Consider the following 12,706-nt stretch of genomic DNA (forward strand, 5'->3'; position numbering starts at 1 on the left):
TTTCGCGAGACCCTATTTTTGCGATTTTGATACGGGAAAATGAGAAAAAAAGCATTAAATTTCGCAAAAGCTTTGTCAACATCATTTTACTTTGTAAAAAAAAAAGGTCTGAACTTAACCTTTCTAAACAAACTGGAACAAATTAAGGGAGCTACGTCACAGTTTCTGCACCTTGAAAAGTTAATTAAGCCTTACTTTTTCAAGTTCGTCAATTGTAATCTGTGTTAATCTTCTCCATCCTTAACCATCCTTGTTCCTTTATGGTTTATTATTGGATCTCTGGTGTTTTTTCTATCTTAGTTAACTACTATTTTCAGGTTTCCTTCAATTTAAAGGTTATTTTCTACGTGGCCAAACTAATAACTCAAAGTGCGGTGACTGAGCTCCTTTAAGATTCGTGCATGTTAATTGTCTTAGACTCCGCAATGTTCCTAAGAACCTTACCAGAAAATAATTTATTTTTTATGTCGATACACCAACTGAACATGTTGTTGTTGATCATATTAACTTACCATGGTATTTAATTTTGCCTGTGTAAATTTTGTGAGGTTTTCCCGTGGCTTCAATTTGACCAATTTCTTTTTGACAATCGCCAAAACTGAGCAAAATAAGGTACGAATAACAAAAGGTATGTCAGTTTAATTTTTGAGGTATGGAAGTTTTATTCTTTAATTTTAGATATATATGCCATTCTTATTGTCGGAAATCACTCTGAGAAACGCATTTAAACTGATTTTTATGTACACGTTCCAGGTTTCATTTGAATAAGTCGCACAAATAAATCCATCTCGTCATTATCCTATTAGCATGTCGTAGAAGAAAACCATTCGATTCGTTTATTTTGTGGTACAGTATTTTTCTGTGAAAGCCGTAAAATTATTTAGGGAACAAGTTTTAAAACAAACCATAATCAACAACAGCAACAGCAAATGCTGCGGAACTTTTCTCGATATTTATCTTATCTTCGAGGTGAACATGGTCGCTTAAATTAGGGCTACCATGATAACAATGGACTTATTTTCCAGTCATGCTCTGCCAGTCAGTTAATAAGCCCTTATTGTTATAACGCAGCTGGTGAATAATCGATTCGTACAAAAACGGGTCGTGACAATGGCGTCAGGAAGAATTGTCCTCATCTCGGGAAGTTCTTCTGGTATAGGCCTTTCGCTCTGCTTTTAGCCACAGATCCCGAGAGACGTTTTAAGGTATTCGCCACGATGAGAAATCTGGAGAAAAAAAGGCAATCCTGGAAAACGAAAGGGAGGATCTCCTCGGCGAGACATTACTCGTTAAACAGATGGATGTGAGCTCGGATGAGTCAGTATCAAGTGTCGCTCAAGAACTGATTGCGAAAGAAGGAAAGATTGATGTTCTTAGTAAGTAGCTCGCTTCAAACTCTTGCTAATTTCGATCTAAAAATAACAAATTTAAGTGTATAATCGACAGTACCAAATGAAAGCACTGCTCAATAACTTTCATTTGAATAGTCACACACTAGGGTTTTATCCATTGACTTTAAATTCCTAACCACCTTGTACAGCAAAATAAACGGTATCGCATGAAACTAGTGCTCAATAGCTTACCGATTTGAATGGTCTCACACTAGGATTTCATCCTAAAGGCCTGTCCTAACGGGAAATGTTTGGCGTCCAAACACCATCAAACATTGTTTGGTGACCAAACATTTTACCGTTTGGCCACCTTGTTTGGTGCTGTTTGATCGTGTTTGATTGTGTTTGGTCGTGTTTGATAAAATTTGAACGCAATCAAACATTCGATCAAACAACTTAAAACATTTCTTTTGTTCTAGTGTTTGATGGGCGATGTTTTGTTCGTTTGGACAGCCGTACCAAACATGTTTGGCGCACGCATGCGTACCATGCTTGCTCAGCGGCTTGTATCCATAGTTTGATCTGTGTTTGATCAAACTTGTTTTAACCGTTTGGCCACTCACTTCAACATCAGCATGTTTGGTCACCAAACAAGGTTTGATGATGTTTGGTCGCCAAACATTTCCCGTTTGGACAGGCCTTAAGACTTAAAAGTAAGAGCCACATTGTTAAATGCAGAATAAACAGTACAACATTAAAGTACTGCTCGATAGCTTTCATTTGAATGGTCACACACTAGGGTTTCATCCACAGACTTAAAAGTTAGAACCACCTTGTACAACATAACAAACAGTACCACATGAAAGTACTGCTCAATAGCTTTCATTTGAATGGTCACACACTAGGGTTTCATCCACAGACTTAAAAGTTAGAACCACCTTGTACAACATAATAAACAGTACCACATGAAAGTATTGCTCGATAGCTTTCATTTGAATGGTCACACACTAGGGTTTCACCCGACGGACTTTAAAATAAGATGTACTGCATAATAAAAGCTAATAAACAGCACCTCATGAAAGAACTGCTCAACAACTATCATTTGAACGGGCAAACACACTTAAAATTTCATCCACAAACTTAAATGTCGTCAGTATAATTTTGACCGAAGGAGAAAAATTGTGTAATTCAAAATTTTTCTTCCAATTCGTCTTATTCTGAAAAATATTTGTCCAGCCAGATAATAGCTAATGGAGGGGAATGGTTATGAAACCCGACAAAGTTCTTTGTTGTATGTTTTTGTTCACTTTTTCGGCCTTGACCGTGTACAAAACATACGTAGTTGTTTACCTTGTGCCGAGGAACTAACCAACAGAAACGTGTTGGATACGTAATTCATGCATAGTGTATGAGCGCAAAACAAAAGATTGTGCACGCGAGTGGACCTTCCGACATAATTCTTGGCATCTTTGTTTTCTTCTCTGATGTTTGCCAGGTTTCATAACCAGTCCCGGCCCTAAGTTTCAGAACCCTTTTGGCAATCGTCTATAGATTTCTACAAGCATTTTTTTTTAAATTTCTTCCAACGAGCAGTTTAATTTATGACTAAGTGGTAACTAATATGCGCAAAATTGGGCTCTGTCCTCGTGTACCGGTTCACAAGAATCGATACAAAAGAACCAACAATGTTCAACAGCTTAACAAAGATTCGTAAAGAAAGGAGTACAATGGTTGCACCAGGACACAACCCCAAATTGACCTTTGACAAATACGCGGCTTATCACACTTACAGCTGTTTTCGCATGTGCTAATAGTACGCATACGCTCGCGTGGCCAGCAGCCATGCAATTTTATTAGAACAAAAGAAAGTGTTTACATAAGAAAAGAGTTCAACTCCCACTGGACTGGTTTGGTACACCAACGTGGCCGCCGTTTCATTGTTTTGGAAAACCGATATGGCTGCCGGGTAGTCATGTGAAAACAATCTACTCCTGTTAATTACAAAGTGCAATTATAAGTGAGTTATTTCCATGTTTACAATGAAGAATTCGGATTTAAGCTTAAGGCGACTGCTTTCCAACATTTGTATACGTACGTCTGTCAAATTTTGTCTGTGCTCTCACTGAGGTGTGATTTGTTTTCTAGGGGTATTATTCCCTGGCCTTGCTGTTTTCCTAAGCCGATTAGGACTAAACCAGGATTAAAAGTTACATGATTTTTTGAAAAATCTCTCTTGTGGGTCTCACTGCGAATGTCTCGTTATAAGGTTTGATTCTGGTCAAGGCTTAAAGTGAAAGATAAATGTTAGAGTGAAAGAAAAACCTCAATGAAAAGCTACAAAAAAAATCCAAATTTTTAAAATTAAACAATTTTGCTTGTTTGTTTTTTTTTTTTAAATTTCCGACAAACACCCCCGTCCTTTTATATGAGTTCCCTTAGGGGAGGGTATAAACCCTTGCAGGCTCAGGGAATGGAGGGTGGGGATACAAGTAAATCATTTAGGGAAGCTAACATTTTTCTTGGCCTCCGGGAAACAACGCTGGTATTGGTGGCGTTGCGGTCTTGGAATGTATGAACATGGAACACATCAATGAAATGTTTAACATCAACTTCTTTGGAGCTGCGCGTCTGACCCAGGCCGTGCTCCCTGGCATGAAAGCAAGGGAGGACGGTTACATAGTAAACGTGAGCAGTATCTTCGGAATAACGGGAGGACCGTTCAATGACATGTACACTGCGACAAAGTTTGCCATGGGAGGTTTAACAGAATCTCTGGCGCCTGTGTTGAAATAGTTTAATATCAAGTAAGCGAGTTTTGTTCCTGATGTTCGCTTTTGGTTAAAACAGTGTTAAGTCAAGAGCTAAGTCTTGCTGCCTAGAAAGGTGTGTTCTATAGCTGAGGCTCAACTGTAAATTAACCACTTAAAAAAAATTTAAAAGTGTCTAAAGGAAAAAAAATATCGACGAGGGTGTTTTAAAAAAACGTTCGATGTCTTCCTTTAGAGTTAACAGTTTATGAGATTTTTCTATTTGAAATATTTTCAAAGACTAGCAAACACATTTTATTAACCGTTCTAACCCTTGAGTGGAATATAATCGACTGAACTGATACCAAATTTCATTTTACGAAGTGTTGAAAAACAAACACTACCACATCAAAGTGGTCACGCATCATTTTCATCCACAAACTTGGATCGAGGAAAGTTAAAACCTACAGCACCTCATGAAAATACTGCTCAATGGGTTTTACTTAAATGGTCACAAACCAGAGTTTCACCCACACACTGAAAAGCTAGAACTACCTTGCACAGCATAATAGACAGTACCACATGAAAGTACTGCCCAATAGCTTTCATTTGAATGGTCACACACTAGGGTTTCATCCACAGATTTAAAAGTTAGAACCGCCTTGCAGAGCATAATGAGCAGGATCGCATTAAAGTATTGCTCAGTTGTTTTCATTTAAACAGCTTCATGCAATTAACATTATTTGATATGGACCTAAGATTCTTTGCGTGCTTTTGTTTTACAGGATCTCGTTGGTCGAGCCGGGTCCGTTTGTCACGTCCTTCATCAGTAACTTGAAGGGCATGGTAAGCAAAGTAGACCTGTCAACCGCTGACCAGACGTCTGTCCAGCTCATGCAGTCTGTAACTGCCCGGATGACGGAATTGACCGCCAACGTGGGACAGAAACCTGAAGAGATCACGGACACGATTAAAGAAATTCTACCTTCTTCACATCAGAAACCTGACGAACAAGCACTACGGGCTTGAGAAGGCGAATTCTAAATTTTCCGACCTGACAGGCGACAAACTTGTAGAAGTGTTGGAAAAACGGTTCTTTTAAGGATCAAAGATTTCCGTTCATGGGATTACTGGAAATGTGAAGGTCACAACATGGAGATTGCTGGTGCTTAATCTAGAGGGGTGACAAAAAATGAAAATTGCGTAGTAATTTTAAGTAATTAATGAAGTCTGACATTGGACTCCAGATGGCGACTCTTAGTTGTTTTTGCTGACAATTTAATGAAACTCTACAGTCACTGAACAAATTGACGGTGGATGTAATTTTAAAAGGAACCAACTTTTGGGTCAAGCCTGCTAAATTGAGGGCCATATGTCATGCAACAGCGAAATCGCGGATCACTGGATTTGATTATCGATTCGATTCAATAAACCACATATATATTTCATCAGCATGGCTCCTGATTTCATATATATTCTTTCGTTTGGTATGATGATTACGATTTAGAACCAAACAGCAGCGTATATAGTCAAGGTTAAAAAGAAACAACGCCTATAGCAATCACGTGATCGCGTGATCACGTGCTTATGGACACCGGAACAATGCCATGGCACGTGATAGGCTCGTGATTTTGAAGTGATGGAATAGATAGGGTTAGCAGGGGTGGGGGGTTGGGGAAGGGGGGTGGGTGGGAGAGACTGACAAGGGAACAGCTGCGCGTGAAATTCCTAAAAAAAAAAGTTGCCTAAGAGTAGCGGTTGTAAATTTGTTCAGTTAGCTGAGATTTTCACCACTGAAGTTCTCAAGCAGCATGTGGCAGAGTTTCTTTAATCCTTGTTTATTACTAACAGTAGCACGTGCCTGCACGCTTTGCAAATTAAGCGTTTCGTTATATATCCCGGATTAAATAAGAACGTTTCTTTTGTACCAGGGTTTTACAAAAGGGCATTTATAAGTACTTTCTTCTTTCATAAAATAAGTCTTTGTTGGTTATTAAAGAAAAACACAATTCTTTCTTTTTTTCTCCATAATTCTGTCCAATTGACTTATCTAATTCTCTAACGAGCAAAATTTGGGCCGATAAATGGTCTTATGCATTTTTGGTTAAACTGACGCGTTTCAAAAAAAAAAGCGCTAACATTCTGCATCCCAAATATTGGGGAATTGTTCAGTTATGTTGATCTCTGACATAGGTAAGGTCAGAAAATTATTCTAACTTTTTATGTTATAGAATATGAAAATGTCCTCTTCAACCAAAGTAGAGAAAATGATGGAAAAAAAATCTCATTGGCATTAATCAGTTTATTAATATATTAGTCCTGGGTCACTTTTTCGCCGTTTAATGTGCAATCTTTGTCCTCTCTTTCATGAGTCGCCCCTTGGCCTTGTTTGTCTTGTGAGTCTGTTGATACACACACACAAAAAAAACAACATAATCATTCTTCACTGGTCAAGGTTAATTATGTTTACATTTAACAACATGCTCTCTTTAATTTGTGATGTGTTTCCAAACTACCTTTCTCCTCTTGAAGAATTATCATCTTGCGATCTCTGCGCTTCAGAACCCTGTAAGATAATTGAGAATCAAATATAACAGGATCGGATGTTGAAACAAGCAGGAAAATTCAGGAATGGGCCCCCCGGGGTGTTCACAGTGTATAGCTTTTAGAAATATGTAAAATAGGAGCTGTATGGTTCTGAAATAATAAGAGTGACTTAAGCCTGGGGGGGGGGGGGGGGGATCCCTTATATGGGCTATATAGGTATGTGCGACCCCAAAGGGTATGGTTTTTCAGCCATTTTGGTCATAAAAGGGGGTATCGATTTTAGCCGATTTTGGCCATTTTGGTCTTAAAGTAGGGTATGGTTTTTGCACTCTAGCCCTGATATGGGCATGTTTTTAAGAAGAAGCCACTTTTTCATCATTATCGAAAAGAAAATCAACAAAAACCCTTCACAAATTCTGTTTACGGTAATTTAACAACATTGGTCTGAACTAAGCAACTAATTATAACGCAGGTCTGAAACAGGGTTTTGATTTAAGGGTCAGGTCATAAATAGGGTTTCGAATTTTTGGTCAGATCATAAATAGGGTAGGGAATATCGCAGATTTTGGTCATAAATAGGGTAAGGGTTTTGGGAAGCGGGCGGCACACCCCCACCCATTTTTTCTGGGAGTACCGCTCCCCCCCCTCCCCCCCAGGGACTTAAGACAGATGTATACACGGCTCACAGCACTATAAAACTTGCCTTGTATGATAAAACATCACCAATCAAACACTTACGCAGTATCCAAGCTGTATAATAGAAACCTTATATTTTATGGGGCCCGTCCTCACTACGTTGGAGAAATTCGAGGCGTTTACACTTTGAAAAAGCATCAATGTTTTCCGACCGCGCCGGAGAAATTTCAAAACGCTTTGCGCCTCTGCTTTGAAGAGCGTTTCTGAAAAGCTCTGTTTTCGTGACGGGTTAGTGTGGACAGAAGGTCTAAGCGTAGAAATAAAGCTAGACTTTGAAATTTCGCCGGAATTGTGTGAAAAGGGTCTTAGTCTTTTAAATAATCATTTCAGCCAGAAGAAATGGACTCATGATTAAGCTCGTGTAACCCTAGTTTGGTTTTTTCAAGCTTTCAATTCGCGGGGAAATTAAGGCAACGCTTTGAGCCTTTGTTTTATGAGGACTAAAGGGTTAGGAACGAAAGCAGTGGAAGTCAAGATATTGAGAACCGTACTTACTCAGTCAATATGAGAGCAGCTATCATCAGAAGCGCCATGACTAGAAAACAAAACCCGTTCAGACCAACACGGAGAAACAGTGGATAAATTGAGTTAAATATGGCGGCTCCAAATAACGTACAAATCGTCTCCAATGTTGCAACGGCGGCAAATAGTGCGCCTGTAAAGGAAAAAATGTAGTATTGTTCACAGAACTGTTTTAAAGAAGAGGTACGGCGTCTTCGGATCTTCCTCGTTGCAAATGTTGGCAGAATTCTTTTAATTGAATTTGATTTCTTTGAACACTTCTAATCGATACCACGACAGTGGCAAAGTCGACAAAATTGAGATAGAATTTTGCTTTATTTTAATTTGATTTAACTCAGTTATTTAAAGGAGCTCAGTCATGGTATTTTGAGCTATTTTTCCCCAGGTACAAATTTATCTTTAAATCAAAAGAAACTCAAAAAAGAGTAGTTTACCAAGATAGCGAAACAATAAAGAGATAATAATAAACCATGAAGAGACAAAAATGGTTAAGGATGGAGAAGATTAATACGGATTACAAACGACGAACTTGAAAAGTTTAGGCTAAACTTTCCATGATGTGCAAACCGTGACGTAGCTCCTCTAAAACCACCAGAAGTCATTATCAACCTCTAGGACCAACTATGCACAGAAGGGGCAATACCAACACTTGAAAAACTGGTTTGTTTACCCTGTTCGTCCGGATCCACCATCTTGGACATCATGGCTCTGATGATCGGCGTTGGGATGCCACCAAGACAAGCTACAAAGGGAACTAATGGCACAACAAATGATCGAGTTAGGATTTCTCCTTAAAAACTCAATACATCACCAAGGAGATCGAAGAAGAGAATCAAGATAACTATCAAGTTACGAGAGGGCGAGGGCCGAGTTGTTCAAAACACGATTTATCCAATGGAGGATGAGCGTGTATGTTGACACGCTCATCTAGGTTTTCAAAGTGGTCTTCTGTTTAGATACTAGCCCTTCAATTTTAATTGACTTTGACTCATGTCAAACTTCACAAGAACATTAGAAGACAACAAAGTACAGTTTCCTGTAAATTGTCCTTCATTTCTGGGTAAGAGTGGATCGACTTTTCAACCGGACCGGTCAGAAGAAAAAATAAGTCATTTTCACGAATTGGACAGTTATTCTAACAATGAATTTGCTTGTCCCCGAACTCCAAACATAGTTACCCTATATAGATCATTACCAAGGAAATGACATACACCTTGTCCCGCCCACCTAGTGGAGGTGGAGGTTGCGTTATAACAATACTTACCCCCAGGCCTCCGAATTACATATCAGAGAACATGATCAGGGATTTTTTGGGGGGTAAAAAATCAAACACGGGAGAAACTGTTTCTTCACATTTCCAAACACTAAGAAGAGATGTGAAATCAAACTAGTAATCAAAGGCACTCAGTCAACTTTTTTGAAAACGATTTGATACATGGCTGATCGGCGGCCGGTTAGCCTGCGAGAGCGTCCATTTTTTCGGCTCTTGTTTCACTCGCTTGTTTCACTGGGGAACATACTACATAAAAAGGTACCTGAAAATGTATTGTTATTATCGAGTAAATTAATTTTCAGAATTAAACTACCTATAAATTTAATTTAAAATAGTTGCTAAACAAAGCTACCTAAAGGCAATAATATCTTAAAAAATAGCGTCCTCTCAATGTCGTATTCAAGAAATTTGAGATCAGAGATGGCTCCATACAAGACTTGACTGTTGATTACATTTACCAATTCTATTTTAATTCGTAGTATATAGGTTTAATATAATATTTCATAGTTTTATCACGTGTCTTTTCATTTTGATGTTATAGCTATGTTTCAGTAAATGGTATTTTAGATTGAGAGCCACAAGTTTATTAGTGTTGTACACCGTAGGTGCTACAATCGGTAAATAAAGTGTTCACTCACTTACTTACCAACAAAAAATGATGTTTTGCTTCCGACGAAGGCCATCATAACAAGCGAGCAAGTCACAGATATCATTCCCACTTGCATGAGAGCGTGCTCTGATAAAACCATCCTCAGAAATTTCAGTCCTAAAACGGCTCCAACAGCTTGAACCAAAAAGCTTGTTGCTAGGTAATAGCCAATTAGAATAGAGTTACAGCACAACGGCTGGTCTATTGCATAAAGTACAATGACGCTTCCAAAGCCGATTGAAGACACGATCATGAGACCAGAGGTTAGCATCAGTATGCACATGCGCCATCGCTCACCAGACCGAGGGTTCGTGAAGATGTAAATGACAACCCGGATGTGCTGTAGGCTAAAGACTTTCACGTTGGAATTTTCCATTAAATGTTTTGCTCTTGATTCCGGGAGTTTTAGAACTACGTAAAACAAAGCAAAAGTGTGAAGTGAAAGTATCATCATATACGGTGCTTTGTACCCAGTCTTGTTTATCAACCAACCGCTACTCAAGTGACTTAGCATGCCGCTAATAAAAGCCGTCGCTTCCAAGATTCCCAGGCGAAAAGCGCGCTGTGATTCCTCTGTAATGTCCGCCATGTACGAGAACACAGACAACACCATTGTAGGAAAGAACCCACAAACACCATTGATAAATCCAGCTAATAGTAACGTCTGAATTGGAAGGTTGAAATATATAACCCAAAGTATTATCGCTGACTCTAAAGCACTGCCAAATATGGGCAAACCCATGACCCTTCGCCGTCCCGCTCGGTCGGACCAGGCCCCCAAAAACAACGCGACCAGGAGTGACGGCGCGCTGGCGGAGAAGACTATGCCGAGTTGCATAAATGATGCTTCTGACTGCACCTCCTTTTGCAGTTTTAGTGTTTCTGCGTTTCTAGATATTGGAATGGAATCGCAGTTACTTAAACTTGCCGTTGTGTTGTAAATAATGCCTTTCTCCTCAGCTATTCTCCTATGGATGTATTGCTGTATAACTGGGACGTGAAGAATGATACCAAACGCGTAGCAAAATATCACAGGCTCGACAGTGATTTTGTTCAAGCAGCATTCTGCTTGGTCTTCCTCAAGAGAGCTTGATTCCTGTCTCATTTTTCCTTGAACCTGCAAAAGTGTATAACCTGGCAGGTGGCTTAAACAGGTGGCTTAAGTCTACATCAAGAAAAACACCATGAATTAGCTAACAGTTACATTTAAAATGAAAATAATAATAATAATGATAATGATAATGATAATGTTAATGATAATGATAATGATAATGATAATGATAATGATAATAATAATAATAAGTAAATAAAAAATAACTTTTAGTCTTATTCTTCCTCAGTCTCTTCTATATATGCTGTAAAATGCAAGATGGCGACTGTTCGTTGAAAACCTAGTTCTAGAGTCAATTCACGTGATTTCCTGGGACCACGATTGCCTTGGAAACTAGCTTTGTTCTGATAAGAATGGATAATTTCAGTCGTGAATAAGACTTACGGCACATAATTAATCTGATTCAGTAAGATACTGTAATCCATCAGCCCGATGCAAATCTCGTTGCATGAAAAAAACAAAAACAAAAACAATACAAAACAAAAACAAAAAGAGAGGGATTTAAGCCCTCCTGGCCGAACGAAGAGACTCTTTAAGACTTTTGGCGTGTTTTCTGGTCTTTCGATTTACAGTTCCTTGATCTAAGTTTGGAATTCAATTTATTATATCTCCTAGTTGCCACGCGCGCTGTGATTGGACAATTTAGCGGGCCCTATTATACCGTGGGACCCGCTAAAGTTTAAAGCTGTTCTTGTTGCCAAAATGTTTCGTGATTTATCACCAGGTGTTCGTGGCAAGTGAAAAGTTTAAAGTTTCATTTACTTAAAAAAAAAAAAAATGTATATTAAAACGCGTTAACGACTTAACGACCACTTCGAATTCTCTTTTTGCCTCCTACGTGCTCCACCCATTTTGAAGCCGTTCCGCGTGAATGGAGACGGTTTTCTGAACCTGCCAGACACACAACAGGGATCCACAAAATATCTAGCCAGATAACGGATCTTCGCTTTTTCCCTTCGATTTATGGCCCAAGCGAAAAAAAAAAAAAAAAAAACACTGAGTCCGTTACTAATATTAGTACGGACTGGAAAGACGAGGCTAGCAAGAGTATGTATGTCAATGTTTACAACAGCTTTTGTCAGTCCGGCAGTATTCAGCTCCAAAGCTTTAAATTTTTATCATTTCTTCGGGCATATCCTGACAGAGCGTTTCATCATTTTACGTTAACATGACTGAGACCAGAGCTGAAGAGCATTGTTAACGACTTGGAAGAAAAATTAGAGCCTAGAGAGACAAGTTAATTGTTTCCTTTGTTTAGCTTCTGACACACTGGAAAGATATATCCTGCGTTAGTTACTAAGCTCCGCGCCGAAATAATCTAATATGTTTTCCAGAGAAAACACAAGCAGGTTATGTTATAACTTACACCTCCAAATTCAGAATTGTCGACTCGGGATGTGAGAGAATTTACTTTCACTTCAAGGATATTTTTTTATCCTATTTATCGTCAATTAACCTCCCACCATGTTTTGACCTGATTCACGAAAGATATCACACATATCTCCTGGTCAGTAAGTAAAAAAAGAGATAAATCTACCCGACTAACCTTTTCGGCTATTTCAATTGGAGCTCAAGATACTTACAACCCAGTTTACAACCATTCTTTGCGGACGATAAAAGGTCGCCATTTCGAGGATGTTTTGAAAAATTTGTATAGAATTATTTACAAGCTGGCATTGATTGCTCTTTGTTTGTTGGAACTTTCAACCAATTGAACGCCTTCACTTGTGTTGGTTTCGACAACATTTCTACTGGTACCAGTGCTAAGAGAAAAACGAAAGAAAACGCAGACATATTGCGCAAATTGCATTTCGTTTTTTAACGTTACGC

The 12,706-nt window shown here is 38.8% G+C and overlaps 1 protein-coding gene and 1 pseudogene across 1 annotated transcript; one reads left to right on the forward strand and one right to left on the reverse strand.

Moving 5' to 3' along the window:
• Positions 1–1,035: 1,035 nt before the first annotated feature.
• Positions 1,036–5,580, forward strand: LOC145495076 (retinol dehydrogenase 8-like; annotated as a pseudogene).
• A 625-nt stretch (positions 5,581–6,205) lies between these two features.
• On the reverse strand, positions 6,206–11,026 carry LOC145495047 (proton-coupled folate transporter-like). Its single transcript, XM_081474624.1, has 5 exons — positions 9,763–11,026; positions 8,514–8,597; positions 7,817–7,976; positions 6,595–6,644; positions 6,206–6,480 (listed from the first exon to the last, which is right to left on the reverse strand). The coding sequence occupies exons 1-5, from the start codon at positions 10,868–10,870 to the stop codon at positions 6,392–6,394; spliced, it is 1,491 nt and encodes a 496-aa protein (XP_081330750.1). The 5' UTR covers positions 10,871–11,026; the 3' UTR covers positions 6,206–6,391.
• Between the last annotated feature and the right edge of the window lie 1,680 nt (positions 11,027–12,706).

The sequence above is a fragment of the Orbicella franksi genome, chromosome 8 (genome assembly GCF_964199315.1).
Source record: "Orbicella franksi chromosome 8, jaOrbFran1.1, whole genome shotgun sequence".
Taxonomy (NCBI): domain Eukaryota; kingdom Metazoa; phylum Cnidaria; class Anthozoa; order Scleractinia; family Merulinidae; genus Orbicella; species Orbicella franksi.

Excerpts from the sequence above, each read along its gene's own strand:
- LOC145495047 (XM_081474624.1), bottom strand. The coding sequence starts at position 10,870 with ATGAGACAGGAATCAAGCTCTCTTGAGGAAGACCAAGCAGAATGCTGC. Across the intron at positions 8,598-9,762 it reads CAAAACATCATTTTTTGTTG|TTCCCTTTGTAGCTTGTCTT; the intron begins GTAAGTAAGTGA and ends TTGTGCCATTAG. Across the intron at positions 6,645-7,816 it reads GCTGCTCTCATATTGACTGA|GGTTCTGAAGCGCAGAGATC; the intron begins GTAAGTACGGTT and ends ATTATCTTACAG.